The following is a 21,662-nucleotide window of genomic DNA, read 5'->3' on the forward strand; positions in this document are numbered from 1 at the left end:
CGCCTCCATTTGCGGCCGTGCGGTGCCGAGAAAGTGATCGGTGTACCCCTTCACCCCGGGTTTGCTTCTTCTCCAGGGCGCCCTTCTCTCATGATAAAGCTCGATTGTGTCGCCCTCTTACGGCTGCCGCATTGCACTGACGACTGGTCCAGAGCTTCCTTGATCCACGCCGCTTCCGACTGCGGCGGACAGCGTCCCTTGCCCCTGTTTCTCTTTCCGCCATTTGTGAAGACGCCATTTTATCCCCTTGCTTCATGATTCACAATGAGTGATTATTCAGCGGTTGCGCCGCCACAGAATTTCACTCAAAGTGCTGCATTTGCTTCAGCTCTTCAACGTGCGCGTCAGGTACTTTGAGCATCTGGTCAAATAATGCTAGTTCACTTGGTTACGGTTTGGGCCGCTTGTGTTTACATGCCAAGTGTCCGACGGACCCTGTCCCTCAGTGCGTTGTGTCTTCCCAATCCCGCTGCTCTCCCACATTATGTAGCAAGTGTTTCTTCTACATGTGATTAAAACCCTGTGTATTAGAGTGGTATTTCACTTGCTTATGCCTCTTTTAGTAGTATTTAGATTTGTGCGACTGATAGGTGAAGTTCCGGGTGTCCGATCGTTTTCCATTGCCCTTTGCTTTCCTTTGTAGCTTTCTCATTGTAATGGATAATCTAGGCAATTATTAAATACCAACTCTTTGTAATCCATAATCTATCCGTTGATGATTATTGTTCTTTCCTTCATCTTCGTATCTTAGTTGGGGGCCTAAACGGCATTAGTAGGATAGCCAATCAATATGGCGTCGTGTATCCTTAACCTCTCGAAAGGGTTTCTGTCAAAGATAACACTAAGCCAAAGACCTTTACTGTTTGTTATGCCATTCCCTTGTACAAGTTTACCTTGCAGTTCCTAGATCTTTCTGACATTCAGTCTGCAACCTCTTTGTTGGTCTATTTTGCCCTCTTCTTTTGTATTTAATCTCAGATTTTCATATCGTGACTTATGTATTGTTATTTTAGCACCAAGTATTATTGTTTGTTTATATTTTATGTTCTTCTTTTGTTTTAGATTGCGGCCAAAATAAATCCAGGAGGCACTGCTGAAGGTGGCGGAAAGCGACCCCTTGAAGACGGATCAGGTATGCTTAATAGAAGTGTTTCCTCAATTAAATGCCTGTAATAGATTTAGAAGTTACTCAATGGTTATCACTTTCTAGAACCCGAAGCCAAGAAAGTGGCTGGGGTTACTAACGACCCAGTGGCATCGGCCCAACTAAGCGCGCTTCGAGCCCAACAAGCATCTGGAACAGGTAATCATTTTTTGGAGTCTTGCTCTTTAGTTTGAAAGCATTTGACCTCCACACAATACATAGTAGTGTGGATTATGCATTACGTCAACTGCCTGTTTTGCTCCAGGTGGCGCATCTTCCGCAGCCGCAGCGGCTGCGGCTCAGGCGGCAGCGGTAGCAGCCAGGGTGGCGGCTGCGGCAGCCGCGGGCGGCCTGGGCCTTGGTGGCCTTGGCGGCGGCGTACACAACGAAGACATCAGGGTTCCGGACAAGATGGTGGGACTGAGTAAGTCGCAACTGTTGATGACCAATGCTGATGGATTTCCTCTTTAGAGGTTTTACCGGTGTTGGTTTAATTACCTATGTACATTTTGTGGGTGAGTGGCTGCAGCCACTTTGATGCTTGTCTACAGTTTGCAATAGGTTCTGCTAGATGTTTGCCCTGAAATTAACTATGAATTATCAGTCTAGTTGTTTTGTTTTATTTCTTTCTCTGATACAAGTGAAATCATCATGGGATGGCTATATGTTCTATGGTGATGTGTAATTTTTTCTTGAGATGAACTGAAGTCCCCTGTCAACAGCTTTCATACTGGCATGACATTTTATGATTTACCTACATGGGAAAAATCTGTGTTCAATATCATATTGTTCCCTAGTTTCAGTTTTTTTTCAATACTTATTGCTTTATAATAAATCTGCTTTAAAAATCGCCTTCTGCAATTTTTATGTATTCTGTTGGGGTTAACTATAGTATTTCTTTTTTCTTTGACTCACTGACGAAGTGTGGTTTTGGTAGTTGCTGGAGGGCTTTGTTCTTGATTCCCGCTGTAACAGCTTTGTTCAGTTCATTTCATGTTTGCAGACCAATATTCTTATGCCGCTGATGTTGTCAACATATGCTTCTCCTTGTGCTGACTCTTAATTCTAACATATTTTCTTCTTTCTTTTTCTGTGTATGGTTGCTATATTTTGGGATGGTTTTTTTTAAAAAAAAACAACATTTATTATTTTACTCCTTTAGTTTTGCTTGATAGGTTGAAGTTAATAGCCACCATATGTACTGATCAGGTAGATGAAAATGGACATGTGGTTTGCATGCCCGAGGTGGAGTGCTCTCAGTAATGCGAAGTTAATGGAAGTGTGTGAGCATGTCTTTAATTGAAGGGTAACATTAGTTTCATCAGTTGACAAAATGAGTGCTTCTCATGCCATCTCAGCAGGTTGTACAGATTTTAGCTTGAAATATCATGTGGTTAACATAGAGTTTTATTTTACTCATTATCTTAACCTGAGAGGTCGCCCCATCCCTCTCTGCCAAGATGGTTGTGTTGTACTTTTCTGTCAATTTTTTTGGTTTTTCTGTGTTACCCTGGTCTTGTAAATTCAAGAATGCGAGTGAGGTTGAGCATGTCAGTTGTCATGACTAGCTGTTTGATTCACAATGGAATTGTGTATTTTTGTTTCTTGCAGCTTCTTGATGAACCTGCCCCGAAACCAACTATCCTTTCTCTTTGCCCCTTTCTCCCTCAACTATGTATTTTAATTTTCTTCATTTTACTCTTGCTGAACTATGGTTTTGGCACCTTTTTCTGGTTATTACCTTTTTTATTTCAAGTTGGGGTGATGTCTTGTTCCACTTCCACTTTTGCAGCATTTGGAGGCAACCCTCTAGTTCTTCAATTTGTCTTATTTGTTCAGCACATTGGAAGTCTGTGGAGCTCAACTAAATGTGGAAAGACTGTTTTTATTTTTTGTTATGTTAATGTATTATTTTTCTGTTTCATTTTTTTTTATTTCTTACATGGCCCTTTTGTCTCTCCTCTCCCCCTTAAACACCCATTTATGTTTTGCTGCTCTATTTTGAAAAATATGCAATTTCATGGTGATGATTGTATGTGGGCCATGACACGATGTGATGACTGTGTGTGGTTCCAGATGGTGGCGGCCCACATTTGGGTTTTGGCGCCATCACCACAGAAGAAATATTGGTTCCGGACCGGATGGTTGGGCACCGTAAGTGTGGTGTAGGGGAAAGATAGGGCCGGAAGCAAATCATAACTTATTATTGGCTCCATATTAATTATGGTGCTTTGCTGTTGATAGTAGTATTTTTGCAGCAAAGTAGACTTGAGCCAACTTAAAATAACAAGTGTACAATTGTGCATTAAATTTGCATGACTCAGGATTAAGTCATCCGCAAACAGAATAGACAATTGAGGTCTCAGTTTTAATAAGTGTCATAGGTTCTTATTTTGTTAACAAAGGGGTTGAAAGGCATTTAAGTTCCTATCATCTAGGCAAACTGTCAATTATCACAGTTAAATTTTAGAGTGAAATTGAGGACCGGCCAGCATCTCCCCAAATCCACTCGTTTGCGGTGGTTCTTGTTTCTGTGCATGTCAAAGAGTATCTTTGTAAAAATGCAATATCAACTTGTCAAATAACTAGATTAGGTTTGGGTTTTGCTAGCATGCGCATATTGCCTGTAGAAGTTGTGCTCTGTTCTAGTAAATGTGCAAGAACAGTTTCCAATGCTAAGCTATGGAGCTTCCTTTTTCTTTGGACAGTAAAGTAGAGTTTGTTGTGCTAAGGATCAAAACAGTACTTGCCACTGCTTTAAGAATCAAAGCATGATTTATTTTAGTAGAGTGAAACTTTAGCTCAAACCCCTGCCTTTTTATTTTAAATTGTTGTAGCTTAGTAGGCTTAGTGCATATTGGCACATTTTAACCATTGCCTATACCACATTTACATTAGCTTTTGAAATGAGTGAATTATTTCTGTTATTCTTTGTTTGCAGTTATTGGCAGAGGTGGAGAGCAAATATCCCGGTTACAAAATGAATCAGGATGCAAAATTCAAATGGCTCCTGACAGTGGAGGACAACCTGACCGTGTTTGCACATTATCAGGTTCAAGAGAAGCTATCACGTGAGTTATTTTTATTACACTGAATGTTGCTTGTACAATGCAAATATGGTCCTCATCACTTTAAATGTTGAACAGGAGAGCTAAGGATTTAATATCTTCAATCGTACAACAACGTAGCAGAACAGAAGGTGGTGGAAATGGCGGAGGCAACGGTGGAAACGGCGGCGGCGGCGGCGGAGGGGGAGGAGGGGGTGGCGGAGGAGGAGGTATGCCACCTGGGCTTGGTGGCGACATGGGAGGAAACTCCACTCAGGTAAGATTTTTTCCTTTTTTTTTTACGAATTTTACTACCTTTTTTATTTACGAGGTAAACCATTTTTGGGGTGTGGCTTTTATTTTACCTGCAAAGGATGTGATTTTAAGATAGTCTATGCAAGTCGTGTGGCAGAATTTTCATTATTTTATTTTTTATGGGTTATATTCCGTCAGTAATGTTAGTTACTGGATCAAATTTTGCTTGTAAGGCTTTGAGTAAGCAAATTATATGTAGCTTCTGCATGACATGTTTTATCGTAAGTCCAACAGGTCATCTAACTTTCAAGGTGAGTAATTTGCCTCTGATGGACTTGTGCATGTTCAAGGCCAAGAGTTTAACAGGAGTCCTATTCCTAGACAACGTGGTTGGCAACTAGCAATTTGCAACCAGCAGCAAATTACAATTACTCATAGGCACTGTCTTTCTCCTGGGCTAATTGCTAGTCTCTTACTCCTCTTCTTATTAGAGCCATGTGAGAGTAAAATGCTCTCAGACAATGCTCTATTGTTGCACTATGTTGGGTTTGATGATCGGATTGGGTTAACCCTTTTCAAAACCAAATATCCTTTTGCTGTTCCTAGTGAGCCTTGGCTTTCTGTTCTCCTTGAATCATTGTGCTTGCTTGGGTACCCTTTTTTTTGAAAATAAGATTCTCTTGCCTTTGCTTTTTTTTCATGGTGGTACGTATTTAGAAGCAATACTTTAACCAAACCGTTATCAAAAATAGACCGTCTGATTCTTTGTTTACTATTTCAAATTAAAGAAGCTACTAAATTTGGGGAACCATGTTTGCACTATTGCTTAGCTGTTCTAAATTGGAGGAATATTATTGTCCTCCAGGTGGAGATCATGGTTCCTGGGCCAAAGGTTGGTCTTATCATCGGCAAGGGTGGTGAAACTATCAAACAGCTCCAAGACAAATCAGGAGCCCGCATGACAGTCATTCAAGATGGTTCTATGAATCAAGATCAAGAGAAACCTCTAAGGATATGTGGAGATCCTCAGAGTGTTGAGGTATTCACTATCTGCTTTCTTTTTTTTTAAACCTGCTTTGAATCTGGGGCAAGGCACTGATTATCAGTATGCATTTGGGCTGATTTTAAGATCCTTTCAGATCTCTTGCTCTACTTCTGAAGTTTTGAAGTGTTACTAACTCAAATCTGATGCTTGCAAACTAGCCACATGCATGACATTAGCAAAATATGTTGACCTTTCTAAACAAATGTAAATTCAGTTGTAGAAGTAGATATTCCAGCTACATGTGCATTAAATATCAGTGCCTTTCTCTTGGGTTCTCTTTCTGGGCTTTATGTTGGGGTAGCCTTGACCGAACAATTTTTGTTCCAGCATGCTAAAGCTCTGGTGTATGAACTGATAGCTGAAAAGGAAATGCAGGTAAGTGGCATGGGAGGCATGTATGCTTGGTTACCAAGGCCCCTGAGTGTGCAGCTGACTTTCACTTTCATTTGATTTAGAATGCATTTGGAGGCCGCGGAAGCGGCGGCGGTGGCGGTGGCCGGAGAGATGGCCACTTCAGTGATATGGGTGGTGGTGGTGCTGGGAGCATCGGGGGCGGTGGAGAATCTATGGAGGTGAGTCTTTGTGATGATAGGGTTTAACATAACACGACTTGCATAGCCACACCCCTATGAGCGATATTATGTTGTTGTTTTTTCTTGTCCTTTTCAGGTATTGACATTTATTTCCCTTTGTAATGTTAATTGGGAGCACTTACAGTCCTTGTGAAGGTCATTGTTTTTTCACACAGCATTAATATAGAGCAAGCTTGTTTTCTTTTCAGGTTCTGGTTCCACAAGCAGCTGTAGGTGTAGTAATAGGCAAAGGAGGAGATATGATTAAAAAGATTCAAACTGAGACTGGAGCCAGAGTTCAATTCCAACAAGGACGGGATGATGGGCCAGGAGAGAGGAAGTGTTTGTTAACTGGCAAGCCATCACAAGTTCAAGAAGCAAGAATGCGAATTGAAGAATTGATTGATAGCGTTTTGGTGAGTTTTCTTGTAATCAAGTAGATTTTACCTTGTGGCAAACATTTTTTAAAGTATGTCTAATTTTATTTTGTTACATTTTTGCAGAGAAGAGACAATGAGATGGGCAGAGGGCGAAGGGGTCCAGGAGGACCTGGAGGCAGACCTTTTGATGGCATGGGAGGTCGAGAGTTTGGTAGGGATGACAGGGCTGGTTGGGATAGAGGTGGTGGAAGAGTTGGTGGACCAATGGGTGATAAGCAAGAGATGGCTTTCACTATACCTGCTACCAAGTGTGGTGTTGTGATAGGTCGGGGTGGTGAGACCATTAAACAAATCAATTCACAATCTGGTGCTCATTGTGAGATGGACCGGAGACCAAATAATAACCCAACAGAAAAAATAATTCTCATTCGTGGTTCTCCAGACCAAATTGAGACAGCTAAGCGACTGATTCAGGATAAGCTTGGAATGGTAATTTATCCTCAATTTTTGTGTTTTGAGAAATTGTTTGAGTCGGTACTCTAATCATTTGCTTCCTCTGCAGCCTCTTGGAAATCCAAACGGTGGCCCTCCAAGCCAGTACCCAATGAGTGGTGGTCCTCCCGGTGGCCCAGGTGGTCCTCCCGGTGGGCCCGGTGGTCCGGGAGGACCTGGCGGTCCCCCTCAGCATTACGGTGCTGCTCAAGGATGGGGTGGGCAGTATCCCCAATGGCAGCAGGGTCAGGCACACCCTAGTGATCCAAACCAACCTAATCCCGTCCAAGTTAATCCTCAGACTGGCCAGCCTGATTATTCAATTCAGTGGGCAGAATATTATCGCTCTCTTGGAATGCATCGTGAGGCCGATATGATAGAACAGCAAGCGAAAGCAAACAAGGTAAATCAGTAACATGATTGCATTTGATGCTTAACTAGAGAGCCATAAAGGTATTTACCTAATGATGCTAACTTTTGTCAAAAAGGGAATGCAAGCAGCACAGCCCCAGCCTCAACCAGCTGCTCAACCTCAACCAGCTGCTCAACCCCAACCAGCTGCAGCTGGTGCAGCTCAAAATGGCCAACCGGACTATAGCGCCCAGTGGGCAGAATACTACAGATCTGTGGGAAAGATAAAGGAAGCTGATGCTATTGAAGCTCAGATGAAGGCTGCTAAGGCAGCTCAAGTACAATCCCAGCCACAAGCTGGAGCTGCACCTCAGGTACCAGGTCAGGCTGCGCCTGTGCAACAGTCTGGATATGGTCAGCCATATGGCTATCAGGTGATTACTTGTGGTGTAAAGTGCATTGAAACCTATATTGCATTGCAAATTTAACCTAAACCTCTTTGCAGGCGGCTGCTGGTTATGGCTATGGAGCGCCTGGAGGACCTCAACCACCTCAGCAACCAGGTCAACAACCTCAGTATGGATACCCTGGCTATGGAGCATACGGTGGTCAACCTGGCGGACCCGAAAATTGATCTGCTGAACGTGTAAGTTGGATTTGACACAGGGTAAAATAATTTATTTGTGCCAGAGATGTGGTTCTTAGGCGTGCTTCAAATGGCTGTAGAGCAAGGGGAGGACTCCTATTTACAGGTGTGCAGTGTCGGGGATGTCGGAGTTGGGCATGGTACCTGTCATGTCTTGAAACACATTTGTATCTATACTTCCTTCCATTCATATATATCTAGACATTTTTTTATTTTTTTTTAATAAACAATTAAAAACACATTTTAATGTGTAATTCCCACTAGTGACTATTTTTGAACCAGCTTAAATTGATTGTTTCACTGGAGGATTTGCAACATCTAGCCTTGAAGTTAGCATCCATTTGCTGTTGGGATTTATTAAATACGTAGGATATTTCATTTTCTTTTTCTTCCTATTTCCACAATCATCTATTCTGTAATGTGTGTACTCATTAAAATTAAAATCTTATCACATTCCAATATTTGTGGTATTTGAGCTCTTGCAGTTCAATTTTAAAATCAAGGAAAATTATGATAAACTCTTAATATACCTCAAAACGGGTTAGAAGATCCATTCCTGTTTCTCACCTGCCTTGAAACTGCATCTTCATCTTTGCAAATATGAAGTTGAATCACTACCTCATGCCGATATTATTAACACTCTTAGGCTTATAGGCAAGAGGTGCCATGTATGTTGTGACAAACCATGCCTTGTTCTGTGTGTTTACAGATTGGCCTGCTGTTGCTATGTCTGCGTGTTCTGCCACCAATCAGATCACTGTTATTCCTAGTGTACTGCACCATATTGAGAATCTATACCAGCGTTTAATCAGATTTATATATATATATATTTAAAAATACTTATATGCATCCCTTGTGAATGAATTTGGTGGGGAGTTCTAATTTGGAATCATGTTTTGTTCTGTGAATGCTAACTGCTGAAATATTTTGTAACTTTTTCCTTTTTTATGATAGTTCCTCCACCTGGTCTTGAAGTTATTTAATTTCATCTGACAATGGATGAAGCTCAGTGGTTGTTTTGACTTGCTTGATGTTCAGACACAATGTTGATAATTTTTTGCCCTCATTTTTGTTGAATGTATGTGATAGGGTGTGAAAGTATTTCACAGTGTTGCTCTTTCATTAAGTTCTCATTTTTCCCCCCCTTCGTTTGACATATTGATCGTAGAAGAGTCCATTATTTATATTAAGATTTGACTGCAAATGAGGTTTTTTCTTTTTCTTCCTTCAAATTAAACTTTCCCTTACAAATGGCAAGGGCAGCCAAGGACGTGTTCATCATTCATCCATCAAGAAGCACGTGATCTCTGAGCCCTGTGCTCATTGTGGTGAGGTAAAATAAGATATTGTAGCTCAATTTGTTAAATGAAGTTAAAATGTCTTATGTTGATCATTGTATTAGGGTATTACTTGTAACATGTCTTTCCGTTCTTTCCTCTTGCATTGTTTTTAAATATTAAAATGTCCCTGATAACTTGTATGGTGGTTTGTTATTCCTGAACCCCCAGGTCTGTGGCAGCAGACGACGCCTGGAGATTGTCGGGATGGCCATCTCTTCCCCTCTGTTTTATTTGATGAAAGTTACCTGACCTTATTTTGCCCTTTGCTACCTGATTGTTGACAATGTGGCACCAAACTCAATTCTTGACAGCTTTTCCTGTCAGTGTGATGAGATTGGAGTTCAGACTTTTTAACAATTAAAATGCTGCAAATTTTTTATTGATGTGTGTACTACATCATCTGTGTTGCACTTGTCTAACAAAGCTAAGAATTTACATTACACTTTACAAGGTTCTTTCTATGCAAGTCATGGTTTTTTGCCTAAATCAATTTAAAGTAGTGGGAGGAAATATTTGGGGTGAGGAATGGGGATGAAGTGAATTGTTGGAAGTCTAAATGACTCCTCGGTTTATTCCTAACATCTTCAGTGTTAAATACTCACCCTCATGGTTATGAGTGGTGTGTGACACTGTTCATAATTTGCTTTGAATGGGTTGAGCAGTAAGTAGATAAGAGAATGATTCACTCAAGTTTCTTGTAATGGTTGACTGCTAAATTGACTCTCACATGAAACAAGTTGTTTGCAAGATAATGATTTCCACAAACCATATTCCTTATGATCTTGAATTACACATCCTCCTTGTTTTAGGTTTTAATGGGCAGTTTTGTGTGTTGTAAATACCAGTCCAATAATACACTGTTAATTAAGAACAGTATTTCGTTTAAATTTGTCCACCCTTCCCTTTTTTAAAAAAATACTTTTAAGGGAATTTTGAGTTAAAGTTAGCAAGTTTCAGTTCTTTTATTTCTATCCTAGCAATTTTTCGCAAAGTATTTGCAGTGCGAATCTTGGAGATTAGCTAGTTATGTTTGTGGGTTGTGAATGGTGGGTGAAATTTTGCCCCAAATCAATGTGTGCTGTAGATACAGATTTAAAGTCTATTTGCCTTTTGAGACCTTTCCTTCCTGTTTAGTCTTACCCCTACTCTCTTTAAAATACTGTAGGTAGCACCAAGATAAACATGAGTGTTGCAAGTTTGGCAAATGTGTTTGTTTTAACACAATGGAGTGCCTGGGAGATGGTGAGTTTTATCCTGCCCCAGGGTGCTTGTGTCAAACACCAGCGCGATGTGTGTATTGTTTTGTCGTATTGCTCTTGTTCTTAAACATCAGGAAAACTTTGGTAGTTGCCCCATACCTGGCCTTTTCATGCTCTTGCAAAGACAGTTATTAGATGTATTGCCTTCGAATTTTGCCCATTGTTAGGGATATGTCTATTGTGCTTGTCTTCGTGTGGAGTAGGTGCTAGCTCTGCTGCGCCCGTGATCTGCAAGCTCAGTCCAATTTAATGGTGAAATCTGTTGTGATGAAGATTGATTTGCCACTGCTGATTGGTTTTTAATGTGATGTGCTTTGTGCTTGTATTGTACCCCATTCTTAATGCGAGGTGTAGGAGTGTCAAATGATGCTGACTTTCTCAGTTTGTCTAGTGTTACTTGAAAATCTCTCCTTTATTTCCCACCTGTTTTAATGGCATCATTCAAAATTTTTGCCTTAAATACCTTTCCTTTCCATGTGAGATTCTTTCGCTTCAAATAATTCTGGGTGGCTCCCTTCCTCCACATTGCCCTTTCTCTTTATTAAACAGGCATAAGACTTTCAAACACTGACTAGAGGCAATTGATTATTTATTTTTATTTATTTTTTCTTGAAGTTGGAATGAATGCTGTGTGTTGATATGGATGCTGTTTGAGTGTGAGGTGAGTGGTGCCCTTTCAGCCTCTTACACTTTTTGTTGTTTGTGTGTTTGAGAGCTTAGATCTTCCTTTCTTCCAAAGGTGAGTATAGTCTTCTGAATTGGTCACAGGCTTTATCTACTTTGTTCAGAATAATTGATCAGATTTGAGTTGAGTTAAATATGAATAGTATCCCTCTGCACTGTTTACCTTGCGGTCTTTGCATGTTACTATGTAAAAAATGCCAGGTTTACTTGCTTGATGAGGTCAGCCCCTGTAAGAATATGCAGTAGTCAGTCTGTCATCGGCTTTGTTCTACTCGTCGTGGACTTCCCTCCATTTCTGATTGGTCCTAAGGTATAAAACAAATATTGCGCTCATTATTTTGCTAGATGAGTGGAAACAAAGTTCATGTATTTTTAGGAAATGCTGACTTTGTACCAGGTTCTTAACTTGTTCATTTTTAACACTGCTTGTCTTCGTCTTTATGGCCTGTTAAAACTCAAATAGTTCTGTGCACTTTTTTTGTTATGCTTTGCCTAGCTCTCCCTCCATTAGCAGAAAATTAACTTCCCAGCATAAGCAGTGTCCATCTAATCTAAGAATGGTTGCTCTGATGGTACGGTAGATCTACTATTGCCTCCTTTGCAGAGCTCAGGTACCCAGCCTTTTGGGCTGGCATGAATGATTTTGCTTACATCGATAGTTATATCTTCTACATCTTGTGTGATACATATTTGTTTGGCTTTCTCACTGCATGAATGATCGCAGGTGATGCAGGAATAATGGCGCAGGGAACCCTGTTGCTTTCCTGATTTTTACATTGGTGCCGATTGCTAGTAGTTATTACTGAGTTGTAGCAAAAGTGATTATCTGAGCCATGTCTTAATATTAAATCATTTTCTCATATTTTTGGTACAACAGTTAATGGTTGATGAGAGCCTAATAATTAAGTACTGTGACGTATTATGCTCAATGACTGTGTTATGTATATATGTTGCCATAGCTTTGCTTCAACTCAGTAAAGTAACACAATCATTGTAGAAATCATTACAAACGTGTTTGTTCAAAAGAAAAAAAAATCGTTTGTGCCTATGTGAACCTTAGGGTAGCCTCTTATGGTTCACGAACTGTTGCACTGATTTGTTGAAATCGCCTAATATGTATGAGGGATTTTTTTTCCTTGTTCCTTGTTATTGTGGAGTTCATGGTCTGCTCTCCTAGTTCTCGCTACCTGACTTGCTCGTATTCGAGGGTGGTACTTGATTGGTTTTTTGCCATTTTTATTTCTGAACAGTTGTTGCATGTTATGAAACACAACAAATCACACAATGCATCTCAAGCCGAATTTGTTTTTATCATTATATTTGCTTTTTGTGCATCAGCTGCTTTATTAGATTGTTTCTGCAACCTTGTGATCCTATTAGGAGGTTGTGGCAATATGTCTCTTGCAACTTCATTGCAGAAATGAACTTTTGAGCTGCTTATTGTGTATAGGAAGAGAATGTACTGTAGTAAAACTGTCTTATCAGATTCAGTATTTGAATACCTATATGTCAGAAATGTTTTGAGTTGTGAGTTTCTGATGGTGTCAACTACTTACTGCTTGCTGCACTCTTTCTTACCATTTTCAATCAAATTTTTCTGTTTTGTATTTTGTTTTCTTCAATGTGGTTTCCAGTTTTCAATTATTTTTTAAAAAATTATTTTCAGAAACAATGAAATTATTTCACCTCTGCTTCTGCTCCATTCTTGCACACAAAAGGTTACTTCTCTTTTCCATATTTTTATTGACAACTTCTACCATTTTCTTCAGCTACGATAGTTTGAGCAATTATTCTGTGAAGAATGTTGAATTCTGTATCTTAAAATGAACAGTCTAATTGGGCTTCATTGTATTGTGCAACATATTTCCCCACTGTCTGTTATGAAGTCTGGTCACTCGGCATAGTTTATGTGAACTGTCTCGGCATTTGCATTAGTAGATGTCCTATAACTTTATATCAGACTGCATTTTGCTCTTTCTGTGCTATTGAATTTCTTTATTTCCCCTGAGGTTCATCGAGTTTTGGACTGGCCCTCTAGTCAAGGTGGTTTTGAGGTAAGTAATTCAAATTAGTACTGAGCTCTAAAGTTTGCTAACTGTGATCAGCTTTTTCAAAGATTATTTCGTGAAGTTACAAGACCAAATGTTTTTGAGTATTTAATTTGAAAGGTTTGGGTTTGAGCATTGCTACTCTTGGTTGAGTAATTGCTACCTTTTTTCTTTTAACCTCAGCATGTGGATTCAATTTGTGATATTTCTTCTTGACAATAAAATGCTAAAACCAAAATTTGTGTTTTCGTAATTCTGTTTACCTATGTCCCTTTTGAGCTGGGAAGCAGGAGATTTTCCTTAGAAGTCATTTATACAGAAGCACCATAATTCTTTAATTCGTTGGATAGGATCTAGATCACATACAAGGCTACCTTTTATGTGGTTTACACAAAGTTAAGAATCAATCTCTCACAACTGAATGAGACAATCTATTTCACATCACTTAGATAGGATGCATTGTCACAGCTCCTCTCCTTGCTGGAACATTCATGGGCCAATAATTCCTAACACATCTCTGCACAAATGAGATCTTCCTATTTGGAGAAAGCATAAGCTGGGCTTTGTCACCCAACCGAGTCTAGTATATTACTTTATTTTAGTCAATTTAGATGGAAGACATCTCTTGCTTAGATTCTCACATTTCTAAGAATATTCCAAAATAAATGAGAATGATCCCTAATTCCACTTTTGCTCTTTTATCCCGCTGCCGATACTTCAAGCTGTTTCTTATTAAATTGTGAAGTTCATGATGCTAGAATTCTTGAGCACATTAAGTTTATTTTGAACAGATGCATTTGTAGGAAAAGATCATCCTAGTCTGTCCAACTTAAAGTGTTAACACTGGCATATAATACATAGTTTCCTTTGTATTTTCTGTTAAATAGTAATGTATGCTTTCAATGCACTTGCATGGTTATGAAATGGTTTGAATCGACATTCAGAATAACCATCGGAAATAGCAGCTAGACGCTTTCAGTAAGGAGAAGGGAAAGTCGTACTTGAATGATAATTGATCCCAATTCAAAGAAGTAACAATTGCAATAACAACATTAATAACAATGTAATTATAATACAACTCAATTGTAATACAATATCCATTAAAAATATGACATGACTAAAATAGATAGTAACAGAATAAGTTTAAACAAATATAACAGTGAAATGTATACACAATTTCAGTACACACGGTGATTTTCATTGAATTTGAATAGTTCCATTTGACAAGCTTTACAAATTGCCTTGTGAGTAAAAATGAATTGAGGAACAATAGCGCGTTCATCATCACAGTGTGCTTATTTATATCATCCTCCAAGTAGAGCATCCAAATGCGTGGAATCTGTGACTGACTGAAATCAAAATATATGGTCATTGCTAAATACAACTCGTCCGAATCTTAAAGAGCACAGATATACTGTTGGTAAAATGGAACAAAAGCAGAAGTACCAAGATCAGATGTGTAGAGCCTGAAGATGTTTCTAGCTACATAACAATTACATAATTTAAGAACATCTTAAGAACATAATATGACATAAATTTCATGAAAAAAATATTCGTGCTAATATTTACACACTGGAATAAATGAACTTAGTAGAATGCTTACATATGTACACTACATGAAATGAGCATCACAGAACAGTAGACCTGGTAGTTTTAAACCAGTAGAAAATTTGAAAATTCAACTTGGCCCAATGGCCTTTACTTTAACACTCAACTGTACAAATGCAAACAGTAGTTTGCGATGATATAATATGATTGTAAAATGAAGTTAGGCTATGGAATGTAGTTAAAATTTAGAGAATTTGCCTTCAGTAGCCAGCAGTACCTAAGAATAAAGTAAGTCAATTTTTTTTTATAATTTCATATTTAGAAAGGGGGATTGACAACAGCCTGTTCATAGCAATCTAGGGTAGACTAATGCAAAATTATCAGAAAATATCAATAATTGTATGGTGGTAATAAAGACAAAGATAATAACTAACACACAAAAAAACCTTCAAAATTAAAAGGATAAAACTCATTCAATTTTCAGAAAAAATTGACGACAAATAATATGGCCAATACATGATAAGCCTAGGTCAAGCTTAAAAATTGAAGGCAATGAATTTGCTTTTCATGCAGGGTTATAGAATACAAATGCAAATGGATAGTAGATAATGTTAAAAGCAATCATAAAAGAAGTCTCAAACTAGACATATGGTAAAACATCAAATCATGAACCAAAAATGTGTTGACCGTTTTATCATACAAATTTCAAAATACAGATTTTACTTAGAAGTATAGATTGCTTTTCTTAGATATACATATATTCAAGGTTTCTGTTTCATATATGCTAACAATAACAGTAAATGGTGGACTTCAATTTGCACCAACACTACAATCTAATACATAGGTGATATAAAAATTTAAACTGCCTTGCAGGATGGACAACAAATAGAAATTTGACCTATGAAAAATATTGAAGTTAAATAGCAAAGCTAGCTAATCTTCATAAAGACAAAACTGGCACACTCTTCTAATTTAATTGCCAGAAAATGCCAGACTCATTTTCAAATTACTTCATAAAATAGGCACATAAACCTTTCCTCACTGGTTTAATTGCACAGATTTCAGTTTCCTATACTTCTCATTGTTTCTAGAGATTAACATACACAGATCGCGGAGGTCCAACACGTCCACGGTAAATCGCTCCGCAGTAGTTTGGAGGTAAATTAAGCTAAATTCCGAAAATACATTCAATCATTTGAACTTAAATTAACGAACAGGTCTGTAATGTCCAGACTGTTGACATCTTTAAAGTTGTGTGAGGCTGTCAAAAGCAAAACCTTGAGTAAAAAATCTCCTCTGAAGTATGATCGTTGTTTACACCCCCAAAAATATGTTTCTTATTTGAATAAACATATATTAAGTCCATCAAGATAGCGCATCATTGGTCCTTGTCATGGCAGATATGACGGAGACAGGAGAAAAAGCGCAGGAGCTGTGTGATGAATAATACTCCAATCCATGATTATCCATCTATTAGTAGTTCATCATTCATCCAAAGAAACTTTTAGAAAATCCAGAGATAGTTTTCAAAATTCTGTTCAAACACATTGTATGGTCGTGTATTGTGTTAGAATGTTTTCCCTGGTGTGCACAGACTTTATCGAGTTCCATAAATCTCGCTGTACCAAATATATTTATGGTTATGAATAACAGTCATACTTCAGTGGAGGTAAATGACACAAGGTATTGTAGATCGATTTTTAACAGCCTTACAGGACTTTGTTATGTCCACAGTGTGGACATAACAGACACATGTGTTAATATACGACCAAATCATTGGAGCTAAATTTGAGGACATTCTCATTGAAGTGCCATTTTGTTGTACATTATTCCTGTGGACGTGTTGGTCCTGACCTCAAACAAGAAATGGACTCTAGTTGTTCCTGTTGGTAACTCGAAATTATAACACATATTGCACAATAATAGCTTAAAGAGTGCACCTGAAAATGCTTGTCTATACCTAATTGGATGGAAAACCAGACAGTAATATTGGACCCCACCAAAACATTTTGTTGGTATTTTTGCTTTAAAAAAGTGCACTCTTGGAGATTTGCCTTATTTCATTAAGTAGAATACATCATTGATCAGAGATCGTCACATGTATATATACATTACCCGGCTAATGTTCCCATCTGGGGACTTCAACCTATCTGCCAGTTACACATTAAAAGACCTGCAGACTTTAACCGTAACATATACATATATATGTGTATATAGATACATACGTATAAGGATAATCTAAGGAAAGACTAGTGTCTCCCATTTTAAAATAGCTCTAGTAAAATTTGATATGAAAATTTAAATATTTGCTACCCTTAAGTTCATACTCACTTCCAGAATCAGTCCACACCAGCAAATCCCTGGGATCCTTCGATGGCTTTTATGAGCTTGTCACGTAGTTGGTGATAATTTTCATAAGGTGGAAGGTCCAAACGATTAAAACTGAAAATAAATACAGAATTTAAGGTTGTCTTCATTAGGCTTCATGAAGAAACAATGTTACTCAAGTTACCTTACCAAGTATGAGCCCTGGGATAATTCGATGGCTTCCCCCACTTCTCTATAGTAAATAGTTGAGGACCATTGCTTCCATATAACTCTTTGAAACCATTCATCGGCACTCTGGATGTACCTGTTACAAATTGTAGTAATCTGGAACGCATTTCATTGTTGAATGAGAGCACCACCTGTTTCAACACAGAAAAATCTTGTAAAAACAGTTTGATTTCAACACTCAGTATTTCTTACAAAACTTTGTGATGAAAACATACTCTCCAAAACCACTGGATGGTGATGTGGTTGGGATGGTAATCACCCTTGTAAAGAGTATTCTGTTTCCAATCTTTAACATCAATATTTTGGATTCCGCACATTAGTAGTTCTAATTCATGCTCATCAAAGATTTTGATTAAGTTTAGTGGGACAAGACAACTAAAACCATTCAGAAAGGCGTTCATTTGTTCTTGTACTCGGGACACAAAACGCCACTTAATTACAAGACTGAAAAAAAAGAAAAGAATATTGCTTTATCAAAATTGTTTTGAATTAATTTGAAATAATATGGTGCAGAAATATACCTAATGTATTCATCTTTGTTCTCATTAGTGACTGGTTCATTAGCACCATTAGGTTTCAGCTCCCGCTGAGATGTATGACCTAGACTGTCTTCATCTACACAAAATGTTAGCTCAAGCTCAGATGGATCATTTTCTTTTATCCACAGCAAGGAATTATAATATTCACTATCCACACTCTCCATATCTTTAAGATCAATATTTTTTTCCAGCATCATCTTGTAGAAGGGACGGATGAAAAATGCTACAAACACACAAGAAGCAAATTGGCAAATTAGAAAATTAGCATAGTTTGATATTCATCAGCTGCAGGTTATGACAAAACATAGATATTTACCATCTAACAATTTTCCATGGTAGACTGCCATTCCTGCAATACGTCCAATAAACTTGAAATAGCTAAGGTGCTCTTCATTGCAAAGTCCAGACAATGGGTTGATCTGAAGAGTGTAGTTGTCCCTAGGAAAAAAAAAAACATAACACACAGTGTAGTTAAACAGAAAACAAATTTGCCATCACCAAATGGAAACACAAAAAAAAATACTGTCACAGAGAATTGCACTTACATAGCAGAATATTCAAATAGTCCATAGTATGGATTGAACATTTCTTTGGATAACAGGAAGAACCATTCCCTGGCTAGACCACCATAATCCAAACCAACCTCCCCTTCAAATTCAACCCAAAGTTTTGTCTTTAAGAGATCTGTTCGATTTACATTACTGATGATTCTATACGAATCTTCTAAGATGTTAGATCTGTGTACTTTAATCTCAAATTTGTTGGGAACGTTGTTCTGAAACATTAAATATTTTTAATGGAAGGGTAAAAGTTGTTATAACAAAAAGAACAAAAACAAGAATATTCATAAAAGTATTACAGGCTTTCGTAGTTGTGACTTCAAGAAGTCATACTTTTTCTTGTAATCTCTAGAGTAGGGAACAGCCTAGAATAGAAAAATGCAAACAAGGGAAAAAAAAGTTAATATTTAAAAGGAAAAATAAGGGAAATGACTACATTGAACTGAACTTACAGGACCCGCAATTTGAGGGTTTGATAATCTAGGGTCATCCCATTGTGTTTGACGTGTATCTGGAGATAGACAAATGGATACAAAATTTGGGCTGTACAAAATAATCATACACTATTGCAATGGGGAAATGAAATAACACTTACTATGGTCTATGAAAAATATTCTCCCATCAGAGTGCATTCTTTCCTCCCAGCCTTCAGGGAGTGGTCCAAGTTCATCAGCAGGTTGCTGTCTCAGAGTTGGTTGTGTCGATGGTGGGTTTGGCATGGGACTTGCGCGACCTGTCCTAGGATCAACCCATGATGTAGATCTCTCATTGTGATCTATGAAAAACATCCTGCCATTTGGTGCTATCTGCATTGACCAGCCAGGTGGCAGGCCAGCAGAACTCAAGTTTCCACCTTGCGTTTGAGTGGAAACATCACTTGAATCATTATTAGAATTTATAGTGGAGTTGGCTGATGAATTTAGAGCTGTATTGCTTGTACTATCACCATCTGTGTTAGAAGTTGGTGCCTGAAATATAAATCAGTCAATCCCACACAACTTCATTCAAATGGTGCACTGCTCACATGTTCCTTGTTTAAATTAAATTACTTACACTGCTTGATTCTCTACGAGAGGAACTTGGACTGTCAACACTATCACTCCCTTGGCTTAAGCTTGCACTGTTTCTCTTACTTGGATCATCCTCATCTGCACTGATATGGAACCTTCTCTGAAATTCAACAGCTGCAATCTCAACTTGATCAGATCCTGCATTAATTTCACTGTGAAATAACAGATTTTAATGTAATATCACATTGCAAATGGTGAGGTCAATTTTGAAAATTTAGTGAATGGTTGGGTTTTACCTAACTGTTGGTCTCTCCCACTGAGTTGTTCGTGCCACATGATTCACATAGTAGGTTCTCCCATTCCCATCCAGTCGTTCTTCCCATCCCAGTGGGAGGTGAATAGACTGTTCTCGATCTCCAGACTAAACATAGATTAGATCAACATCATTATCATACCTCTTAAAATCACACACATAAACTACTACAAAGTTTAAAAATTTCATGGAATTCCATGAAAAAAATTGTGTTTTTTTAAAACATTTTTCCTGATGCTGGCTAATGTTTTGTACAAGCATACCTGAGCTGGTCTTTCCAATTGTGCCTGATCTGCCTCAACCATTTCCCAAGTAGAATCATTTTCAGTGGAACTCCTCTCAGAAAGACGTCTTAACCGCCCAGAGCCCTCTTCCTGAGAAGAAGTAGCACCTGGCTCTCTCATCCATGCATGATATAGTTCTAGGTGTCCCTTTACTCGAGACCTGGCACTACTGCAATGAGGAAGTTATATCCGAAATGTTACATCCAATAAAGTTGAGAAACTTTTATGATCATGAATCATGAAGTCTTACCTGCGAGGTAATAGCACATAATGTTTGGATGGAATACTTCGTCCTTCAGCTTCATAGGGTATATTTTGGAGATTTAACTCAACTAATCCAAGGAAATCATCGCGAGTAAGTCGGTTTTCATCAAACACTTGAAGGACCAATTTGTGTTCAGCAGGTTTCACCTGGTTTAGTGGAAGGAGCAGAGCAAAATAAATTTGTCAGTTAGAATGACATACCTGGAAAAATGGAACAGTAATAACTTACCCTGAAGACAAATTCTTGATTCCATACTGGATTGAGAGTCTGGAAAAAATTAAAATTTTGAGCAAGAATGAGTTAAAGAGAATTTACCAAATATGAATTATGGAACTGACCTTTTTTTTTGTTTTAGTAAGAACTGAATCAATAGTTTGATCACCATTGATGGTCAGACAATCTAGCTTTACATATGGATCACTGGGGAGAAAAACAATAAAACATTGTAAACAAACATAGTTGTTGTAATAAAGAGACAAAAAAAAAAGAAGTTTTAAGGGTGAGATAGAAAAAAGTACCTGGCACCGAATATGTCTTTTTTGGCTAAACAGTGTCCAGCAACCACTTTTAAACGGAGACGGCGTATGCTTCCATCAGCCTAAAATTAAAAAATGAAAATGAACTGTGAAACGTTAGAGGATGTAAATGCATTAAGACCAAGCAGATACAGAAGTAAATAAAATATTGTCGAATCAAAAAGAAACTGAGCTGATAAAAATATTGATGACTTTGCAAATTATGATGATTATTGTAATAAAATGGTATGAGCATTCCTCAAAAAATATGATTCAAACGCTTCAAACACAAGAAAAATGAATTATTAATTTTTGGAGTAATAAATTTAAGTATCAACACAGAGGAGCTTAAAGAAGCACTAGAGTGAGAAAATCACATGACGTCAACACCGTGAGTGTCAAAACCGTTGCGAAACAACATTAACTGAATTTTTAGAGGCGACAATGCACTGAAATTTCGGACAGAAAATTACAGTGCAGGAAAATGGGCAACCTTATCGAAGTGGCCTTGTAGCTGAGATATGTTGAGAACGAAAAAGGCCTATAGGCTTGTCCTTACGTACCGTCCCCGCAGGACCATGAGCAGGAATGCAGCCGAATTCATTTTGACCGGCCATTAGTAGCCTACTTGCCGGCAAACTATTCCTTCTCACAGAAGGTGGGCGACTGCCATGCATTTTGAACACTAAAATGACATGTTACAAATCTAAGAACACTGCGTGTTTCTGATTGTTAGCGAATAGCGAATACATAGGCAGACGATGCCTTCTAGCAACAAACAAAACTCAGTCGATATGGAATAGTTTAGG

The 21,662-nt window shown here is 38.2% G+C and overlaps 2 protein-coding genes across 5 annotated transcripts; one reads left to right on the forward strand and one right to left on the reverse strand.

Moving 5' to 3' along the window:
* Positions 1–180: 180 nt before the first annotated feature.
* Positions 181–9,410, forward strand: LOC113212991 (far upstream element-binding protein 1). 3 transcript variants are annotated; one of them, XM_052266460.1, is made up of 16 exons: positions 181–348; positions 1,063–1,132; positions 1,211–1,303; positions 1,410–1,568; positions 3,221–3,298; positions 4,086–4,215; positions 4,291–4,468; positions 5,312–5,485; positions 5,819–5,866; positions 5,947–6,063; positions 6,273–6,479; positions 6,567–6,932; positions 7,006–7,338; positions 7,424–7,720; positions 7,792–7,932; positions 8,642–9,410. In XM_052266460.1, exons 1-15 carry the CDS (start codon positions 265–267, stop codon positions 7,918–7,920), a joined length of 2,463 nt encoding a protein of 820 aa, XP_052122420.1. In that variant the 5' UTR covers positions 181–264; the 3' UTR covers positions 7,921–7,932; positions 8,642–9,410. The 3 variants fall into 3 exon arrangements, with proteins under 3 accessions (XP_052122420.1, XP_026287673.1, XP_052122421.1); XM_026431888.2 differs by lacking the exon at positions 3,221–3,298; XM_052266461.1 differs by lacking the exons at positions 5,312–5,485; positions 5,819–5,866; positions 5,947–6,063.
* A 4,163-nt stretch (positions 9,411–13,573) lies between these two features.
* Positions 13,574–21,629, reverse strand: LOC113212990 (E3 ubiquitin-protein ligase Nedd-4). 2 transcript variants are annotated; one of them, XM_026431887.2, is made up of 17 exons: positions 21,417–21,629; positions 20,857–20,936; positions 20,677–20,758; positions 20,567–20,605; positions 20,324–20,484; positions 20,053–20,242; positions 19,773–19,897; positions 19,520–19,688; positions 19,062–19,434; positions 18,919–18,977; positions 18,766–18,831; positions 18,452–18,681; positions 18,223–18,344; positions 17,889–18,129; positions 17,583–17,811; positions 17,329–17,498; positions 13,574–17,253 (listed from the first exon to the last, which is right to left on the reverse strand). In XM_026431887.2, the coding sequence occupies exons 1-17, from the start codon at positions 21,528–21,530 to the stop codon at positions 17,151–17,153; spliced, it is 2,553 nt and encodes an 850-aa protein (XP_026287672.1). In that variant the 5' UTR covers positions 21,531–21,629; the 3' UTR covers positions 13,574–17,150. The 2 variants fall into 2 exon arrangements, with proteins under 2 accessions (XP_026287672.1, XP_052122419.1); XM_052266459.1 differs by lacking the exon at positions 21,417–21,629 and adding an exon at positions 21,231–21,252 and having other exon boundaries at positions 20,567–20,607; positions 20,678–20,758.
* Between the last annotated feature and the right edge of the window lie 33 nt (positions 21,630–21,662).

This window comes from Frankliniella occidentalis, unplaced genomic scaffold, assembly GCF_000697945.3.
Source record: "Frankliniella occidentalis isolate FOCC.00 unplaced genomic scaffold, Focc_3.1 Scaffold39, whole genome shotgun sequence".
Taxonomy (NCBI): Eukaryota; Metazoa; Arthropoda; class Insecta; order Thysanoptera; family Thripidae; genus Frankliniella; species Frankliniella occidentalis.